The sequence below is a fragment of the Rhinolophus hipposideros genome, assembly GCF_964194185.1.
Source record: "Rhinolophus hipposideros genome assembly, chromosome: 21".
NCBI lineage: Eukaryota > Metazoa > Chordata > Mammalia > Chiroptera > Rhinolophidae > Rhinolophus > Rhinolophus hipposideros.
In genome coordinates this window covers 9,413,441-9,435,298 of record NC_138067.1, presented here as the reverse complement: position 1 = coordinate 9,435,298, position 21,858 = coordinate 9,413,441, and the positions used below count along the sequence as shown (strand labels likewise).

The 21,858-nt window shown below is 40.6% G+C and overlaps 1 protein-coding gene across 1 annotated transcript; it reads right to left on the bottom strand.

Annotated features, from left to right (window-relative positions):
• Window positions 1–790: 790 nt before the first annotated feature.
• On the bottom strand, window positions 791–16,704 carry OGFOD1 (2-oxoglutarate and iron dependent oxygenase domain containing 1). The gene is given in 14 exon segments (XM_081032164.1): window positions 791–1,159; window positions 1,650–1,708; window positions 2,166–2,288; window positions 5,728–6,041; window positions 6,321–6,400; window positions 7,794–7,907; window positions 8,208–8,336; window positions 8,539–8,630; window positions 9,178–9,294; window positions 10,295–10,395; window positions 11,037–11,083; window positions 14,272–14,417; window positions 16,327–16,548; window positions 16,551–16,704. Coding segments are annotated over 14 exon segments (1,857 nt in total). The 5' UTR covers window positions 16,702–16,704; the 3' UTR covers window positions 791–997.
• Between the last annotated feature and the right edge of the window lie 5,154 nt (window positions 16,705–21,858).

Genomic DNA, 21,858 nt, shown 5'->3' with positions numbered 1-21,858 from the left:
TTAAAACAAAGAAAAAAAAAAGGCAACCAGTTTTATAGTTGACCCTACAGTATTTGAGAAAATGAAAGCCCTATGTCAGGCTAGAACCACTGCGTTGCACAGGAGCCACAGCTCCAAGATGAAAAGCAGTGGGCATCTGGAAAGATTATATACGGTGCAAGCAGTACCTTCTCTACGAGGCAGAAGTCTCTTGAGGCCATGATGTTTTAGGCTAGGCCTTTTTCAAGGGAAAGATATTATATATCATCTAAATCCACACTGTCCTGGGAGAGTCACAGCCAGAGGCAGTGGAAAGAAGTGTAATGGGCTCCGCATGAACAGGATGTAAGGTTCCATCATTTTCTAAACCAGTGTGATTAGGAAGGGCAGAATCTGCAATCATTTATGAGTATAAAAAAAAATTTGGAAACATGGCTGAATCTTGAAGATTTTATGCTAAGTGAAATAAGATAGTCACAAAATGACAAATATTGTATGACTGCACTTACATGAGGAATCTGAGTAGTCAAATTCAGAGCCAGACAATAGAATGGTGGTTGTGAGAGGCTGGCTGGAGGAAGGAGTGGGAGTTGCTACTTAACAGGGACAGAGTTTCAGTTTGGGAAGATGAAAAAGTTCTGGAAGGGGATGGTGGTGAATGCTGCACAACTGTGTAGGGATGTACTTAATGCCACTGAGCCATACACTAAAAATGGTTTATATATATTTTACCACAATTTTGTTTTTTTAAATCACTGAAGAAGTCAATATGGAAAACGAAGAACTGAACATTAAAGAAAAAGACAGAAACTTTTCAATGAAGAGATAAGTATGTATCTCCAAGCTGGAAGTCTAGATTAAGGACAATCCCTTGAGTCCTATTAAAGGACAACCACACAGTTTTAAGGACACTGTCAGACAGGTTACCTTATAGCTTTCCTCCACTCGATGCCAGACTAGCTCTTGCAGACTTTCCAGTACTGAAGAGTCTCTTTTTTTTCTGCTTTGCCCAGCCCTATCATTCATAATAGACGAATGAAAAGGCCCAGAAACCTGTTCTGTTTGGGAAGGTTTTCTTTTGTTCTAGGCTTCGGTGGTTAATGTGCTTGACAAATTTAAGAGTCTCTCTGTCTCTGTAGACCAATGCCAAAGAATTGTTTTCTGGATTCACTGTTAGCAGCTGGAATAGGCAAATACAACAGTGCATCAGAACATGAAACTTATTCTTAACTCTTCAACGATTCACTTCTAAACAGATGGCTTCCATATCAAGTACTTCAGATTAGGGACAGGGGACAGGAAAGATCCTTTACTAGGGAAGACCTATTGCGCTGGCTGTCAAGACATTTTCTAACAAGCCCCATTACAATACATACCCAGAAAGGTTTTACCTAATGCATTTATTTCTTACTACATTGAAAGATTAATGGGAATATACCATGTAGCTTTTAATTTATTTGGAATTCCTCAGGGTAGAATGTTTAGTGATTATTCTTTAGCATCTTTATTCCATGCTGAGTACATTCTACTAGAAATTAGACCACTGTCAGGCAGACCAACATGGAGTTGTCAGTTAAAGACATTGGTAGAAGGTTATAAAAATTGGGATTTTGAAGAATGAAAGCATCCTCAAGAACTAAAAAGGTAGTGTGCGATCAGAAGCAACTTACCTCTTCATCTTCACCTTTGGCAATGTAGGAAGTAAAGCCACCATATTCTGGCTCCCAGCCTTACAAGGGAAAAACAAACAGCATTCAGAAAGTTCTCAATGCAAGAGTTACACCATGTGCTTAAATCACTGACCCCATGCTGCTTAAAACGGAAGGGTCTGGGAGTTCAGTAGTAACCAACACTATGAGCCTGATTTTACCATTCAGTCAACATTGAATAAGAACTGAAAATGAAGAATCACAAGTAAAATGTACTTGGAAGGACAATTACACAAAAGGTGGCGTTCTTGGAGGGAAATTGTGGTTTGGTCCATCTCCCGTACCATAGTCAAAGATGTAAATCCTCCTTTGAGTTAGGAGAATGAAATTCATGACCCCTAAGATCCCTTCCAACACTGAGCTCCTGTGATCCGAGACCCTGGCCACGGTAAATACTTCTGAATTGGTTCAGTTGAAGAGGAGCACCCAGGACAGATGCCCCTCTTAAGGAAACACTGCTTTCTGCCTCCCTCTTACCTTCACAGCCACAGTAAAGAAGTAAGTCTAGGGCAAATTCAGTCTTGCTGTTGTCATGGATCAAAGTGTAGTGACCAGTCTTCCAGTGCCTCAGTTCCCCCTGACATGTGGGAACACTTGATTCTAAGAAAAAACAGAAGACCAGAAAAATATTAAAATAACCTTGATACTGCTGCTAGATTGCAAGGGAATGACAATTAGGAATGACACAGCACTAATGGGAAACGATTGCCATAAACTTTCAGCTGATCTACTGTTCCACGAAATTAGCCGTGAATGATTGTCAGAAATTACCAGGTTTGACTATTTGGAGAAAAACAGTTGACGTTCTAGTTCTCTCTTTACAGAAAATTTCAGATGGAGTAGATACTTAGCTGCCCAAAATAAAACGTTAAAACACAAATATTATTTGTAATAGGCTATTTTTTAGAGCAATTTTAGGTTTACAGAAAATCTTCCTAGAAAGTACAGTTTCCACACCATTCTCCCCCAGTTCCCTATTATTAACATCTACTCTTAGTAAAGTATATTTGTTACAGTTGATGAATCAATACTGATACATTATTATTAGCTAGAGTCCATAGTTTGCATTAGGGTTTACTCTTTGTGTTGTATATTCTATGGGTTTGACAAATACTTAATGTCATGTGTCCATTATTACAGTATCATACAGAACAGTTTCACTGCCACTAAACCACCCTGTGCTCCACCTATTCATGCCTCTCTCCCCCCAACTCCTTCCAACCACTCTCCTTAGTTTTGCCTTTTCCTGAATGGCATATAGTTGGAATCACACAACACGTTTTCAGACTGGCTTCTTTCACTCAGCAATATGCATTTAAGTTGCCTCCATGTGTGTTCATGGCTTGATAGCTCATTTTTTAACTTCATCTCGTTGTGGTTGGAGAAGATACTTTGTATGATATCTATTTTTTAAAAATCTATTGAGACATAATTTGTGGTTTAACATATTGTCTATCCTGGAAGATGTCCCATGTGCACTTGAGAAGAATGTGTATGCTATTGTTGGGTAGAGTGTTTTGCACATGTCTGTTAGATCTAGCTGGTTTATTGTGTTAAGTTACATTTTAGATTCAAATGTCCAGTTTTCAATGAAAAAATCAGAAGGCATACAAAGAAACAGTAAAGTGGCCCATTCAAAGGGAAAAAGTCAACACAAACTGTCCCTGAAAAAGACCTGATGGCAGATACACTAGAAGATTTTAAAACAGCTGTCTTCAAGATACTCAAAAAACTAAAGATGTGGAGAAAATCAAGGAAACGATGTATGAAGAAAATGGAAATATCAATAAAGAAAACAAACTTTAAAAAGAAACCAAAAAGAGATTCTGGAGCTGAAAAGTACAATAACTGAAATGAAAAAATTAACTAGAGGGATTCAAAGGCAGATTTAAGCAGGCAGAAGAACCAGCAAACTTGAAGATGAGACAATGGAAATTACCAAGACTGAGGAATAGAAAGAGAAAATATTAGAAAACAGTGAGTAGAGTCTAAGGGACCCGTGGGACACCATCAGCTGGATCAACATATGCATTGTGGGAGTCTGAAAAGGAAAAGGGAGAAAGAAAGGGGCAGAGAGAATATTTAAAGCAATAATGGCTAAAAATTTCCCAAATTCTATGAAAGACATGAATATAAACATCCAAGAAGCTCAATGAATTCCAAGTAAGCTGAACTGAAAGAGATCCACACCAAGACACACCATAATGAAACTCTCAAAAGACAAAGAATCTTGAAAGCAGCAAGAGAGAAGTCAATCACATACAAAGGATTCTTAATAAGATCAGCAGATTTCTCATCAGCAACTCTGGAGGCCAGAAGGCAGTGGTCAGGTATATTCAAATGCTAAAAGAAAAACGCTGTCAGCCAATAATCGTGTATTTGGCAAAACTGTCCTCAAGAGTGAGGGAGAAATTAAGACATTCCCAGATAAAAGCCGAGGGAGTCTGTTACCTATATGTGTATATGTGTGCATGCCTACATAGCAAAAAAGACTGGAAGGATATATTTCAAATGTTAATAGCGGCCACAAATAGGTGATTATTTTCCTTTTACTTATTTGTTTTCCAAACATTCTGAAATTAACATTGTTTTTTAAAAACCAGAAACTTAATTGTCTGGTCTGTAATGGTTCTGGACATCTTATTGAATGTGCCCTAGCTATGCCAACATTAACACTGCTATTACATGCCTTAGCAGCCTTTCAGCTTTTACTTAAAAAGGCTTTACAGCTTTTCTTTAAGATGGTAAACTTTGTAAACAGTGGCTTTTCTCATTTACATTTGTATTCCCGACTCAGCTCTGGCCTAAGGCCTTGCATACAGTAGATGCTCAATAACAGAATAAAGCATCTTTTGGTTGTCTATATAAATTTTCTTCCAAGTTGCAAGTTCACATAAAAACAAAACCAAAAAGGAATAGAAGTGAACAAATACTTTTTATAAAAGCCCTTGCGGCCCCACTCACCTAATTTCTTTTTAGGATCTAGGTATAGATGCCAGTATCAATTACCAAGGAAAACCAACCTTTCAAAATAAGGCTTTCTTGTGTATTAAACTGCACAGAAAGACAGCTGGGTCTGGTTTTTCTAAATACCTGTGGTGACCATAGTGACAGGTCCATCAGTTTGGGAGACTACAGAATCTGAGTCATATTGCTGGTGGTTAGCATCTCACACTGCTGGTTTTATTTCCACAGGTACCGCCTCCCTTATCTTTGTTCTTCTGACTGCACAGGGTCCTCGTGAAGGAATTAGAGTGGAAGCAGAGGATAGTAAAACTGAGGAGAGGAACTGGGTAACAGGTTTTCTAATCTGAGTTAGTAGGTGCTGTGACATTTAAGCTGAATTTGTACTTGCTCAGTTAATGGTGCCAAAATCTCCACAGAAGTGTTACTTCTTAAACTTCCTATATTTTTCTCTTTTCCATCTTGTTTGTAGATGATTAAACTTCTCTACCTATAATAATTTCATTCCATCTATTTGTCCAAATTCAAGCAAGTTTTTCTTAGTCTGTTATTGGTCCTTAGCCGAATACGCTGCTCACCTTCTTCTCCTTTATTTTCTTGTGTTTTAGAGTAATTGTAGGCAAAGCCAGTTCTTTCTCTCCACCATCTGTACTATCGTTAGCCTGATAAAAGGTACTGTTTCTCCTACCTACTAGAATGCTCTTCCTGCATCTCCCTCCTGCCATTCAGACGTGAGCCTGGCTGACAGCTCCTCAGACAGGCTTTTCCAGATTGCCCATTCACCTAAGTGGCCACTCAGTCAGTCACTGCTCAGCACACAACCCTATTAAAATGATCTCCGCAGCATTTATCATTATTTGATGTTTCCTAGTTGTTGGTGTATATATTTAAGCTCTGTCCTTTCCTATTAGAGTGTACGCTTGAGGAGAGCAGAGACCTCATCTGTCTTTTTGATTCAGCTCCTGAAATAGGGCCTGGTATACAGTAGATGCTCAAGAAATATTTGTTGAATGAATAAATGACTGAATGGTGAATACTTAATGGAAAATAGAGACAAGTCATAACAACAGCTTACCTTTCTGGGCTTCGTTTTCCGCTGGCTCTGGGTCTGTCTGTTCACTGCTCTGTTGGCTGTTGTTGCCAGTGGCCTCCTGGTTACTCTTTGGCTCAGAGGAGCTACAGCTCGTCCCTTCTTCAGTGCTATCAGGAGCAGAGGCTGCTTCTCCCTCTTTTGTGTCCTCAACCTCATCTTCTTCTGAAGGGGCCAAGAAGTGAAGCTTCAGGCCTGTGAAGTTGGACAGCAGCAAAAACAGTGCCTCGGAGCGAAATAATGCCATGCAGTCCTTCAGTGTGTCGGGAAGCGTGCTCTCCTCAGCTTTCTCATAAAACCTGAAAAGCAGCAATGTCAGACGTTCATCAAAGCCACAGATGTCAAATTACTCGTGGAACAAAAGCTGATCATTAGCTTTGTACCTCTCTCCCTAAATCCTGGCATAGCTTATGAAAGCACATGTTGTTATAATAGTGAGATTCTATTTGGGCCTGCTACTGGATGTCCCTGAGTACCAAACATCATTAGGGCAAATGTCCTATTATTGAAAGTGAGTCTGGCAGACAAATAGGCAGGTGCCAAATGCAGATGCAAATGTCTTGGATGATGGGTTCTACCTTTTGTTAGGGGGACCTCGGCTGCTCCATTTCACATCTCCTTTCTCCAAAGCCTCACAGACCTCTGCAAATTTCTCAGGCTGGAAAATGAGCAAATAAAGCAGTTAAAAATCTCCTTGTGATCCCACACTGGTCTTGCAGCCCTACAGAATTATTCTGGCTGACTTCTAAAGGGTCAGTTAACTCTCATCCCTTTTACACAAGATTCCCCAGTCTTGATATGGTGAAGCCAGAGCCAAGACTGGATAAACTGTCAGCATGCTTTAGCCAAGAGACCTGAGTGTTGATTTGGGCCATTTCCTTAAGTAGTTGTTTATCTATGTCAAATTGCTCAACCTCTCAATTCCTGCATTTATAAAATGAGAATAATATTCTTTTAATTTTAAAAACAAGTTTTATTTTTTTTATTTTTTAATAGACTCTTTAATTGGTAAAGTATAAGGAAAAAAATTAAACTGCGTAAGTCAGTGTCATTACAATGAAAAATCTATATATAACAACACAGATTCCCCAGGCCTCAGCTCATTCCCTTTATTTAGTCAGCATTCTAGATTTAAAAGTCAAGTACAGTACAGAAGCTGAGTAACCTACTGAAATATTCTCCACAGGAGGCTATATACGTACTTGTTTAATGCAGTTTCCTAAGGAGTTTTCTGAAAACAAGTCATACCAGTCTTAAGAAAAAGGACCCCAAGCATGGTTTAGATAAACTGAATTAAATAGGCTTAAACAAGTTTATTTACTACTACTCAAATTCCTTAATACACCAATGTCAGCTATAAAATTCCAAGAGAGACATTATGGATTGTCTCTCAACTTTTTTTCATGGAGAAACAGCTCCTGGGACTGTCATTTCATGGGATCCAAGGTCAACTCTGAAGCACCAGTGGACATGATCTCATTTGGGCCTCACAGCAACTCTCAAAGGTGGGCATGGCAGGTGCTATTCCAGTGTACAAAGATGAAATAAAAGCTCAAAGAGATTGAGGGATTTGGTCAGGTTAGTCAAGTCACAGACCCAGGACATGAATATGAGGTCTTCTGACTTCTGATCTAGTTCTCTCTTCACCCTAATGTGCTGCCTCATCGTTGTGGAACTTTCAGTAATAGTATCGATCGATTAGTAACCTATCATTAAAATAGTACGCACCATATTCAAGTGGATAGGAAGGGGACTACACACAACTGATTCTCAGTGTAGGAGCTTCTCTGTGTGTCTATTACCATTAAGATTCCAGAGAACTGTGGAATACGCAAGGGACTCACTAAGTGGAACACGCAAGTGGAAACTCACTAAGTTTATCCCACTAAGCACCTAGCTGATACCAATGTTAGGTATTATCATGTCTATATTTTATTTAAATTAGAGGGTGGGATAAACATTGTAACTAGGAACAACAAAAAAAGAACAAAAACTCTTGGTGACACGTATTTATCCACCCAAGATATACCGGACAAGATGTGCTGACCTACCTTCAGGAACTCCTTCAGGAGAATTTCAGACCTTTCTTCAAACTCTTCTTGAATTTGAATTTGGTAATCCATGTCCAGATAGGTAGGGTTGATCCAATCATACAAAATTTCATGCTTGCAAAGCAGTAGCAGATGCAAAAGGTGAGTTAATAATCCCTATTGCTTTTGTTCTTACATCATTTCATACTAGTAAAGTACATGCAAATCTCCACTTTTTAACTGTTCCCTTGTTAAGCATAAAGTGATGGTAAACTCTACTTGAGAAAGACACTATCCAAAGTTTACCTAGGAAGAGTGGTAGGACAAGCTCAAAGTCTAGTCTCATTATCAGGAATAGCAGTTTTAAACCAGAAAAACAAATGATATGCTACAGCTTCTAAGATAAGAATCCCGGCAGCAAGAATTTATCCTTACATCTTGCGGGATGTGAGGGCTCCGAGGTATGAGAGGTTCAAGGTAGTTGGGAGGCCTGGTCAATGAAGGACCATGAAACCAGCCACTTATAGACAAACGCGACTTTTCTTCAGACAGGACTTCAGACACCTGCAAGGACAAGACCAGCGACACATCAACACAAATAGGAGAAAGATTACCAGCCGAGACACACTAATTTCAGGACCCTTCACGCTAGTTGTGAAAACAACCTGGCCACTTAAGTCCAACAGGAAGCTGTCACATTTAGATAATGGGTGACTAAAAGGCACGATCCCTAGGTCTCCATTTGTTTGTGGCTTATAGTCTTTACCTGGTGAAAGGATACTGGAGATACTTCAAAGAAAACCAGTGTGTTCCACGAAGGGATAAGAGACTTGACAATCTGCTTCGGCTGAAAGTGTTCTGTACCAGGAGAGAACACATCCATGAATGTGATTTCATTATCATTAACCACTTCCAGGCCACCTCGTTTCACCTGGACAATACTCAAATCTCTAAGTGTATCTAGACATACCCTTCAGGTCCCCAAATGCCATCCCTTTCCATCTGTTTCACTCGTACTTGCTAGTTCTGCCAGCTGACGTTTGTTCTTCATTATACCACTCATGTATTGATCGGGGCTGAAAGTTTCCTGGAGTCAACCCCTGGGGTGTTATTAAAATCAAAAACCCTGACGTTGTCAAATGGACAGGTCCTGGCAGACTGACAGCCACAAGCAGCTTTACATGCTCTCTATCCTTGCTCTGTATTCAGAAGCCAGGTCTGATAATTTTTTATCTCGAGTAATGATTATCTCAAGTACAAGTGAGAGAGGTGGATGTCAGGGCTAGCAGTAAGTCCTGCAGTTGTCACTGTAATCAATGGCCTCCGTCTCTTCTGAGACATATAGACAGTGCATGTGAGAATTCAGAAGTGGCTACTGGAGTTGAAGAGCACACATTTGTCTTACCATCAACACTGTATAGGTCCAGGGTGCCCCCCAAGCTCTTGTCCCAGGAGGGAACCAGGTAAAGAATGAAGGCAATCCGGCGCCCTTCCAGCTCGTCGTCGTGGCACAGTAGGGCATCTGCAAGTTTAACGCACACCATAATGTCCCTGCAGAGACACTGAGCAGCCGATACCTGACCCTGCACTTAATACCAGTCCATCTGATACTCATTGTAATGTCAGCTCTTCCAGCTTTAAAATGGTACGGATTTCTCCTTTCATAATTAAAGAGAAAAAACTGTCAATATTAAAAATTCTAAAAAACACTGAAGAACGCATATGTAGTTAGACCTAGAGACAATCACTGACAATATCTTTACATATAGTCTAATAGTTTTTCTACATACATGTATTTGTTTTTGAAAAAAATGGTATCCTACAGTGTTTATTCCATGCCTGCTTTTTTTTAAAATTATGTGGCAAGTGTCTTTCATTATCAATACACACACTTGTCATCTCTTTGTTGGCTGCACAGTTATTCTACTATATGGATTATGAATTCCCTCCCTCCTCCCTTAATCACTCTTTTATTTGTTGTTTCCATTTCTTGTCTATTAAGAATGCTTTAATGCACATCATTACACGTAGATCTTTTTGGTACTTGTTCCCATTAATTTCTTGAGTTAAACTTCTAAAGCCATTAGGTGGGGTTGAGCAAGGCATGCAACCATGCAGAGTGGAAGAGGGAGTACTACGGTAAACTGAGATCGTTCACACGTGGAGGAGGGATTGTTTCAATAAATATGTTGATGATAATGGAAGGTTTCTCACTGTTGAAGAAAGGAATTCCACACAGAGGAAAGGAGAAATCTAGAATGAACCCTATCATGTTGAATTGGAACTGGAGGAATCAATGTGAATTCAGTTTCTTATATATACATATAGAAGAACCCCTGCCATACCCCTTCCAATACGACGGGCATTTCTGTATGAGCTGGGTCAGACCTTCCTTATTAAGAAGGTCTTAGTGCTATGCAGGGATTCATGGCCTAGGATTTTGACACACTGACATTATCTTTCCACCATTATTTAGTCAAAGCCTTTAAATCTTACAGACACCAGGGCTTTATCTTTCTTACCTGAGAATTCATATTTAGCACAGGACATGTCAATAGTTGATTCCAGGTCAATCTTGGAAATGTCAGAAAGCCACACCCGGAAATCTTCAAACAGAATTTTCCTAGAAATGTAAACAAAAGAGATGATTTGTTATGCTACGGTGTGGGCTCCATTGGAATCTATGCCACAACTGAAATCTTCCTGGAGCTTGAGGTTTACCCAAGAGATCCATTCCTGAGAATGGTCCTCACTTTAAACTTGCATAATTTAGGACTAACATTCCCAGAGCACATCCTTAATTATTTTCTCAGGATAAACTCTACGTGGAATTACACTACAAAAGGATAAGCCTAATTTTTAGGTTTTGATACATCTTTCCAAACCATCTTCTAAGAAAGACTGCAGCAGCGTATAAAGGTATCTACACTTCTGTCAGCACTGGAGATTTTGTTTTTAATATTTGCCAACCTAATATGTGAATGGTGGTACCTTCAGTGTTAATTTGTTTCCCTGACTACTAACAAGGTCGAACATTTTATCACTGAGAACTTGGGTCTTAGAATCAGACTTGAGTTTATAGCTTAGCTCCCTTGGTGTTTTCCTAGGCAGCCTTGAAGAAGTGATTTACTTTCTCAGAGTCTGTTTCCTCCTCTAGAAAATGGGATAATAATGTCAGCAAAGATTGTAAGACATAACATTTAAAGCATTTACTAGCCAGCCTGGCACATATTAGGCACCCAACAAATATGATTACTTGTTTACCTTAAAGCACAGATGTGAGGCTCTTTTCTCTTCTTCAAATCGTCAGACTTGATCATGAAAAAAGAAAAAAAGGATTTCCTTCATGTTAGACGCACACAGAAGATGTCAGTGAGTATTCTGGCAGTAAGCACTGCGGCTAAGACTCTGAAGCCAAAGTGCCTAGGTTTGAGGTGTGGCCCCTCCATTTGGCAGTCTATGATTAAGGCAAGTCTCTTAGCTTCTCTAGGTCTAATTCATTCAATAAATACTTGTTATTGCAGTGGAGGTTATATTCTTGTTGAGGGAGACAGATGATAAATGTAAAAAGTCGATTATTAGTATAAAAGGTGATAAATGGTCCTGGCAACCACTAATCTACTTTCTGCCTGTTTGCCTATTCTGACATGACACATAAATGGAATCATACAGCATGTGGCCTTTTGTGTCCAGCTTCTTTCACTTAACATGTTTTCCAGGTTCATCTATGTTGCAGCAATATTAGTACTTCATTCCTTTTTCTGGCTGAATAGTATTCCATTATGATGGATGTGCCACATTGTGTTTATCCATCCATCAGTTTATGTACATTTGGGTTGTTTCCACTTTTTGGCTATTATGAATAATATAATGCTGCTAAAAACATTTGTGTACTAGTTTTTATGTGAACGTGTTTTTAATTCTCTTGGGTCCATTTTCATTTTAAAAGAATACTCTGTGTGTGGGGGGGGAAAGGGTAGAAGCAGGGAGAGTGGTTAATACACTAATAGAATGATCCTGGGGAGAGTCAAAGATGGTTTGGACCAAGTGTTGGCTGCTGGCAGTGGAAGCAGAAAGAAGTGGGTTTTTCTGGATATATTTTAAAGGTAGAATTTCCTAATGAACTGGGTATGAGGTTTGAGAGAGGAATCAAGGATGACCTCTAGGTTTTTAGCCAGAGCCAGTGGAAAGATCAAGTTGCCATTCACTGGAATGGGTAAAACTGCAGATGAACAGACTTATGGGGAGAATATCAGGAGTGTAGTTTTGGACTTAAGTGTGAGACACTAAAGAGAGATCCAGGATTCGAAGCAAGATTAAGGGCTCCTGGAAATCTGCTTGGTCCAAGGGCTAAGCCCTCGGGTACTTTATCATTAAATCAGGGACAGAAGGAAGACCTACCAAAGGAAACGAAGAGGGACTCACCAGTGAGATAGAAAGAAAACTAGCAGAGCATGGTATCCTGAAAGTGAAAAAAGAAAATGTCTCCAGGAGGAAGGAGTAACATAGTAGGTCAAATGCTGCTGAGAGGTCAAGTAAAACCAGGCCTGAATGGGGTGGCTGCTTAGCTCAGTTGGCTAAAGCATGGTACTAATATAACCAAAGTTGCCGGTTCGAACCCCGCATAGGTCACTGTGAGCTGCGCTCTCCTTAAAAAAAACCCACAAACCAGGCCTGAAACTGGTGATTGAATTTACTGATGCAAATGTTGTGAATGGTCTTGAAGACTGCAGTTTTGTGCCGTGTACTAGGTGAAAGTCTTAACAGAATGGGAGGAGAGGAATCTGAGACAGTGCGGACAACTCCAAGGAATGCTACTGTCAAGGGAAGGAGAGCAACGGGGTGGTAGCTTAAGGGGACAGGTAGATCCACAGCATTTTCTTTTCTTAAGATGAGGTGATGAGCTTTATTTTGTACGTTGAAGAAAATGATCCAGAAGAGAAAGAAAAACTGTAGTTTCCTCATCTGTAAAACAGGAATAGTAATGTATGTCCATCATAGGACTGTTATGAGCATTTAATGGATTAATAAATATAAAGCACTTGGCATGGCATAAAGCAGGCACTAAATAATGCTTGCTTTAAAATAAATACAGAATATGAGGCTACTTCTAATGACAAACTTGGTTAAGGGGATTGGGAGATGTGAGAGACCCAATTATCAAGTCAATTCACAGCATGAGCAAAGGAGAAGGGATATAAGTGAAGTTTGAATGGACTGGAGACTGAAAACAGTTTTTATATTTACTGTCTTAGGATGAAGTTCTGTCCCAAAGTGAGCACAGTAAAAAATAATTCACAGCAGAGTTTCACCAAACACCCAAGGGATCTATAGTAATGGCTTTTTCCCCCTCATCAACTCAGGCCCTTTTTATTATTTTGCCTCTCACTGACTTCACAGTTAGACATATTTTCACTTATAAAATTGCATTAAGTGAAAACCACCCTGATTTCTCAATTTTAGTAATCAGAGATGTATTTAGCTCTAAATCAACAAAAGAGACCTAATGTTATCAAAGTTGATATAATTAAAAAGACAAACAGCAATGGCTTTTAATTAACCTACGCAACTTTACTATGCATAAAAGTCAATTTTCATTCGATTTTTTAAATTATGAGTCACATCATTCATTTGTTTAACCTGGTTAATTCAATCACATGTCCAAGAGAGATGGGCCACAACCAGCTGACCAGACAATCAGCTCTAGTGTAAAAGAATAAAAGCAAGAAAAAGAAACGTTATTTAATCTCATCTCAGATAAAGAGAATCAAAGGGAAAATACAAAGAAAACAAAACAATTCATCTTTTTCATTTTTAATTTATTTTTTTGTGATTTTTTAAAGGGCTGATGTCCTTGAAGTTTTATAAAGGATTTCTAAGAATGATGTATAGTATGTACTGAAAGATATCTCCCCAAACTGGGCAAACCGACGATATATATTTCTATCCCTAGTTTGGGCCTGTCTTCTAAGAGTAGAAAAACCAGGCTTGATGTTGAGATAGTCTATTCTGCCAAATTAAATTGCCCACCAAAAAGAGAATGGATCTAACTCTCTCTACAGGACATACTACAGTGGAGAGTGTACTGCAATATATCAAGCCACCTAAACAAAGACAAGAACTCAAAAACGTAAACGATTATTATCTTCTAATGTACAACCCTCTTCAGTATACCACTCCCCAAAACATACTTTTGTTTATAATGTACTTCTTGGCTTACCGTATTTCTTGACTCTCTGTCACCACCATCACCTTTATTATTTTTAGATTTTAAAGTCTTATAGGGCAGGAACTGGCAAAGACTCCCAAAGGATAATGATAGCACCTAACACATAATTAACACTCAGGAAGCTTATGTTAAAGGAATGAATGCTTTTAACATCAAGGCAAGGACCCTCCACGGCAAACCCAATCTAAAACCTCAAGTCTAAAGCTACTGAATGATTTTATAGATAATAATCTCTGAAGTGGAAGAGTTAATGGAAAGGGGCATAAATACCTGCTGAAACTTATATAAATCGTTATACTTTTCATGGAAGTCCAAATTCAAAAGTTCCTTTTGAAGCTCTTCCAAGAAGTTTTGGCTTTGGATGAAGTTTGGGATCACGCAGTGAAGAAAGGGGTCCATGTCCATGACAATGGCTTCTGTTGGAAAGAAAACATTCCTTTTGTATTTTTGACCCCTGAGCAGCATAGTAAAGAGAATAAAAAAGGGGATGGTCACGAATTTTCAGGAACCTAGTACCTCAAGTTAAGCTATGGGGGAGAATTAGAAGCTCTCCCCTTTTGTATTTATCCACTTAATACTACTTTTTAAAGATACTGTGCTTAAAATATTAGTCCTTAATATGAGTACAAGGGATATCCCTAAAGTAAGGTTCCTGCTCTTTTTGTGTGCGTGTGTGTGTTTGTTTTAGTTCAATGGTTACTTGTTGAATGTATTTTAGAGTCTTAATTTATTTCCCCCAAAACTTAAAATGAGCGTAGCCAATTAAAAATGAGAATAGCAATACTGTCAGGCAATTTTCCTTCAATCATTTTTCTTTCCCCAACTGCTGTCTAAGGAAGTTGCAACACACACACACACACACACACACACACACACACACACACACACACGTTTAAATCAGTTCAGGCATAATTTCCTCTAATTTCATGATTTCTCCCCCAGCGTTTTACCCACTGCCTCTGGTGGGCTACATTACGTACCCCTCTAAAAATCATCACCACCTACCAAGCCCACGGCACACTGGTGCTTTACACGCATTATCTCATTTAATCTTCTCAACAATTCTAAGGTTGACATTATCGATTCTAAGGTAGACATTCTCACTATCTCCATCCTACAGATCAGGACACTGAGAAGTTCCCGAGTGTACAGAAATTGCACTTGAAACACTTCCACATTCCATGGATACCTAGAGCACCACGGACTCACCTCTTCAAAGCACTAACTGAAACAAAAATCATGGCAAACTTTTTTTTTTTTTTTTAAATCGCAGTTTATTGGGGTGATGGCAAACCTTTACAAGGGACAGCATGATGCATTAAGCAGAGTTCTTATCCTGTACGGTGATAATGTGACACTGAGGTTGGAATCGTTCATTGTAGGTTCCTTCCCTTTGTCAGCACGTTTATTTTCATACATCATGTAGTTGAACTATAGGCGCGTTAACAAACGATGTGTAAGCTCAGGTGCCTGCGACCGAGCAGCTCACAATCAACGCTATGGCTACACTATCGTGGGACAACCGAGCCTTATCCGCGCAGGAAAAGATCCCATGAGCCGCCCAGATATGTGTCTAAATATTGACTGGTCCTTACCCAGGGGGAAAAAGTTGTATGCATACATGCATTAGCTCATTAATCTTATCCAACATCTTTCCGAGGAAACTGCTATCAGCTTCCGTGTTACATAGGAAGGAAGTGAAATTGTAACAGGTTAACCCCATTGACAACGACGCACAATCGGCGGAGAGGATTCTAACTCCGTAGTCCTTGGTTCCAGAATTCAACGAGGAACTTTCCTACCTTTTCTTTCCCCAAACTCTACGGCCTACATTTCTTCCTCTTCTCAAGTTTCTAAATCCAAACTGAACTTGGGATGAAAGTTAGCAGCAGGCCAGGCAGGTGGCCAAAGTCACGCTGTCTCCAAGAGCTCTTCCCTTGTGGCCCCACCGCCCAGAGCTCGGCTAGAGGGCCAGGGCTTTCCGAGGCCCCCAGACCACCGCGCGGCGACTCGCGCTTCGCAGCACCCCATTACCGTCACGGAACGGCGTCCTGCGGCTCCAGGCCTCAGCCACCTGCTTTTTCAAGATTTCCTCAGTGACAGCATCCGAGAACTTCGCCATCACCTCCTTCTTTCTCTTTTTCCCCGGCAGGCCCAGGCCGGGCTCAGCGGGTCGTTTCCCATCCATCTCCTCCGAAGCTACAGACCCACGCCACGCAGACCAAGCAGTTCTTTTTTGCTACGGAGACTATAATTCCCAGAATGCCCCCTTTCCCAGCACCATCCAATAGGAAGTATCAAAGGAGGAGAAGGCGGAACCCATACCTGATTTACCAATGGGACCTCCAGATATTGCGGCCATCCCACTAGCGATCCATCCAATGGTGCGCAGCCTGGCAGGCCACCGCCTCCCTACTTCCTGCCGCCGGAGGCTCCGTATGCACTTCCGGCGTGCGTACCCCTTCTCTTGCGTTCTCATGTTAATGGCGGGCGGCGGCTGGTGAGTGGGACCAAGGTAACCGCTGCTGGCCCCGGGAAAGTCTCCCTGCCTCCCCTTTTCCGCTCGCCGCCAGTACCCCAGCTCGCCAGCATGTCCGTGGTGCCGCCGAATCGCTCGCAGACCGGTTGGCCCCGGGGGGTCAACCAGTTCGGCAACAAGTACATCCAGCAGACCAAGCCCCTCACCTTGGAGCGCACCATCAACCTGTAAGTGCGTCCTGACCTCCGCGCGCTGCCTTCTCGGTTTATCTTTCTCGGGAGAGCTCCTGGAGTCTCCGCGTTCCCCGCGCGACCCCGGCCCCCGGCGGTTGCTCGCCTCCCCACCACCTCCGCGTCGCCCTGCAGTGCCCGCCTTTCCATTTCTAACGCCCGCAGGCCTCTTGCTCGCCCTGCAGCGCGGAGGGGTAGAGTCCTTGGGAGCGTTTTCCTTTTCGGGAAAGCAGGCTTGTTCCCGTGCCCCCGTCTTCCGTCCCCACAGGAAGAACCCACGGTGGCTTTGCCCTCAGCCCTTCCCGCCCCTCTCGAGCGACCACTCACCGCGGAACGTGGTGGGTACTTTGTAGCCAGAGGCTTTCGAGCCCTCGCTGTAACGCGCAGACGTAGTTTTCCCTCCGAAGCGCTGCGCTGCATGTCAGCTCCTGCACGCGTTTTACTCGTCTGCTCGGGGCTGAGCACCCGCGCCGCGTTCGCGCGTGTTCTCTGCGGCAGGAAGAGCGTCGCGCAGCCTGTAGGCCGCCGGTCGGGACAGGGAGGATGCGCTGTGCTTGGGTTTTCAGACCGTGGAGGGGGCCAGAAGGTAGCCCCGGGCACCCCCTGTGGCCGCGTTTTGTGGCCAACACCTTCCCGTGTACGCACTTCAGGCCGTTGCATTTCGAGGTCACTCTCAGGAGTGAGTCTTGCCGTGGCAGGTCATTGGCGTTTGGGCTGTGACCGTGTCAGGAAATCGTCAGTGTGCCCTTTTGTCGTCCCTGAGAGTTTGGGAGGCGCTGGGATGCTGGCCTCAATGGAGGAGAGTGGCCACTTGACGCCGGTCAGTGTTTAAAAGGTGCGAGGATTCGCTGCTGCTGGTGTTCCGGCAGGACACGTTAGGTGTCTCTGCTTTATAGTCAAATAAACGGGCTTTGCCCCACTCGAAAGTGATTTGAAATCGAAGAGATGACGGTCGTTTTATTTAACAAAACAGATGCTGGCTTGGAAATTGAGATAATAAAAATGTTGAGTTTGTGATAATCTGGAATTAGTGGATAGCTGCATATGTTCAAGTTAATGTCTCTACCTATTGCATTAACATAACGTTTTAATTTCATATCACCTACAATCCTCATAAGAGTCCCATGAAGTGGAAAAGGCAAATGAGCTCCATTTAAAAAACGTGGAAGCACGGCTTCACGGTGACTTTAGTGGTGATTAGAACTAGGACTCATGGTTTCCCCTTGATTCGCTTGATCAGTGGATCAATTTGCGCTAAGCCACTATGTAGAATTAGCGTGGTGAAAATGTTTTAATCTTTGCTCCATTGAGGTTATGGGTTGATGGGTTTACAGTACTTCCCCCCCATAAATACAGTATTTAGAAATAATCATTGTGTTGTGAACTTAGTTCATGTAGGTGAGTAATGACTTAAATTGAAAATAAGTTCTCTCTCCCCCGTTATAGTTTCTTTTAGGAAATACTGCGTGAATGCCTACTTTGTACCAGGCACTGGACATAATGCTGGGTATACAGCATTGAGGAAGTAAGATGTAGTCCCTCTTTGTAAAGCTCACAGTGTGATGGAAATAATGTGTGTGTCCAGGCTGATACCCTGATTTCACAGCTGAAAGTGACGTTCCATCTTGATTGCGCCTCCTCATTGTGAGAGAGCTGGCTCTTGCAGTAGAGATGTGTTATAACTATCCTTACTTCTTTATAACTTGGTTTGTGGGAACTAAACGATATATATATAAAGCAGTTTTTAATAATTGCCTGGTTCATAGTGCTGTGTGAGATTGCTGCTGCTAATGACGCCAGTGTTAGAGTCAGTATTAGGCCTAGTTCTTTCTAAAAATCTCTAAAGCACCCTGGAAATGGTATATGTTAGTGCTTCATTTATGCTTAGAATTTGGCTTTTGGAATTAATTTTTTAAGTTTTGGCAACCTTGATTTGTTCCCCTTTTAGAATTAGCAAAGCAGATGAATTATATAGTTACTGACTTAATGTCAAGACATTTGTGTGGAATAGTTACCTTGGAGACAGGCAGGTGTAGCCCAGACAGTCTTACTCAAAGGCTCATAATCAAAGGCTTCTTACTGTAAAGCTTACGATTGAGCGTTTCCAAGGTTGTATGTGAAAGAAGTCAGACAGAAAAAGCAGAGAACCATATGATTTCACTGATATGTGGTATATAAACCAAAAACAACAAAAGAACATGACAAACAAGTGAGAAACAAAATCTCAGACACAGACAATAGTTTAGTGGTTACCAGCGGGTAAGGGGGGTGGGGGGAGGGAGATGAGGGTAAGGGCGATCAAATATATGGTGATGGAAGGAGAACTGACTCTGGGTGGTGAACACACAATGGGATTTATAGATGATGTAATACAGAATTGTACACCTGAAATCTATGTAACTTTACTAACAATTGTCACCCCAATAAACTTTAATAAAAAAATGTGGTATATCTTTAAGGAAAATTTTGATTTTTACTAGGTACAATGAAAACTGTCTTCAGCAATAAGAGCCTTACTGTGAATTCTTAATAAAGGAGTAGAGAATATTTAGATTAGGTATAACGGGCAAACGATTTGAATGAGGAGAAAGGAAGAATAACGATAACGAATAGAAAACAAATGCAGAAGGCTACAAGTTTGGGGGGAGAGTTCATCTGAAGAGGAAAGGATTATGCTCCCCAAAAAGTCTGAGGATAGTTGACTGACAGAAATGGCAAACAACGGGAGAGATGGAAAGTGGTGGCTCAGCTTGTAGAAAAAGAGATGAGCCATTATCACCCATAACTAATAAAATGTCTGATTAGATTAGTAGCCAGAGGAGCCCAAGGGGACGTTAGCTGGTGGCAGTGTCAGTATAGCGACCATGATCTACAACCAGAGGGTTACCAGATGTCCAGAGAGCCACTTCTCCCAGCTTTGAAGGGCCTTCAGAATAGTGCTGTCTACTACACTTCAAGTGTGGAGTTAACAGCTTGATCTAATAAAAGCTCTGGTTTTAGAGTCTAAAGACTTGGATTCTAGTCTCTGCGCTCTCATTAACTAGTTATATAACTTTGGTCAAATCTTATGTCTCTGTGTACAATATATATTTTTTTACCAAGATATTTTAATGTTGGTATCTGTTACTGTAAATTATGGTTTTCAATTCTCATGTTAGATGTTTGTCTTTGGACCACAGGTACCCTCTTACCAATTATACTTTTGGTACAAAAGAGCCCCTCTATGAGAAGGACAGTTCTGTTGCAGCCAGATTTCAGCGCATGAGGGAGGAATTTGATAAAATTGGAATGAGGAGGACTGTAGAAGGGGTTCTGATTGTACATGAGCACCGGCTACCCCATGTGCTACTGCTACAGCTGGGAACAACTTTCTTCAAATTGTAAGTGTCATTGGAAATTAACAGCAAGACAGCTTTTAATAGGATTGGTGTTTTATGGAGCTTTGGAATATAGTTTTAGCCCTTAGTCATTTATCTCAACAAACACGGCTGTTAATGCAGTCTTTAGAGAGAGAAAACCACAAGTAATTTTTCTCCATTGCTGTGCTCATTTACTGCTTAACTAGAAATCTGCATGTTTGTGTATATTGTTGATGTTAATGACCGAGCTTGATAGGAGCCCTGCTAAACACAAATTGGTCCAGGTTCAGTTATTACCTAGGTGCCATTGTAGTATTACTAAGAACAATTGATACTATTTCTTAGGATGAATTGTGTTTCTTATTCTTAAAATGGCTTACCTTTTTATAGATAATGGTTTAGTTTTGTCAGTTAAGCTCATACATTTCTCAATATGCATTTAGTTCACAACTGTTTGACCAGATTATACCAAAAGAGAGGTGTCAGATGTTTAGGTTGGAGTTCTGGAAAAATGCCCTATTCTTCAGACCTAAAGAATATGAGTCATTGCTCTCTGGACATTTCTAGACTCTATTATCACCAGATAAGAAAAGAGATTAGGATGGACTGGTGGCCAGCAGTTATGTGATGTTTATGTTATGGTACATATTTTGTTTGTTTAACATTAGGGTTTGTATACTGTTAGTCTGGTAAATTAACATTATGAATTTAACTAAATTTCTAGCACATTCTTCCCCCTCTCTGACATTTGTTTGCTGTGATTGCCTTATCATGTGACACTGAAATGTTTTATTCAGTTACTTGATAGAACTAAGTATTACTGTCTTCTTCCTGTTGTTCCAAAATTGTATTAAGTTGAAAGCTGAAATTCTTAACCTTTATGCAGACCTGGTGGTGAACTTAACCCAGGAGAAGATGAAGTTGAAGGACTAAAACGCTTAATGACAGAGGTATTTTTCTGTTTTTGACAGTTTTATTATTGTCCATCTGAATATCATCAACTTAATGCATAATTAGGCTTTTTATGTCTTGTGAAAAGGATGTTTATTTTGAATATTTACTTTTTAATAAATAAAATTTAATCCCAGAGTGTTAGTATGTACAATGTTTGTTTTCTATGAATTGAACTTATACTTGCTTTATCTTAACATTTTAACTTTTTTTCATTGAAATGCTGATGTAACAATAATAATAATGGTTAATAAAAGCCAACATTTATTAGGTACTTACTGTGCTAGGCACTAAATGTTTCATGTGCAGAAACTCCTTTAATCATTACAACAGCCCTAGGAAGTAGGGGTTATTATTAATCTCATTTTACTGATAAACTGGAGCACAGAGGGTTCAAGTGATTTGCTTGATTTTACACAGCTAATATGTCATGGAGCTGGAGATTTGAATGCAGGTAGTTTTGTTCCAGAGTAGGCCTCTAGAATTTTGGCAAGAGAATGATTCCTGTTACTTACCTATTTTCATTTTTGCACATATCTTTTAGGCATTGCTCAAGTTGTACTACTTTCATTCTCATGTCTGCATCTGAAGATTTGGGGCCAAATGCATAGATGCTGGAGGTTTTTGAGATTATAGGTGGTTTTCGTTATTAAATATTTTTCTTTTTAGCATGCAACCTGCCCCCCCCCTCCCCAACACCTTTAATTACAGAACTCATACATACTCAGTGCAAAAACCTTGGCAAATACAGAAAAGTAAGAGGAGAAACCAAACTAAAATTACCTTTAATTCTACCACTTTGACCTATTGGTTTGTCTTTCTGGTAATTTTTTAAATG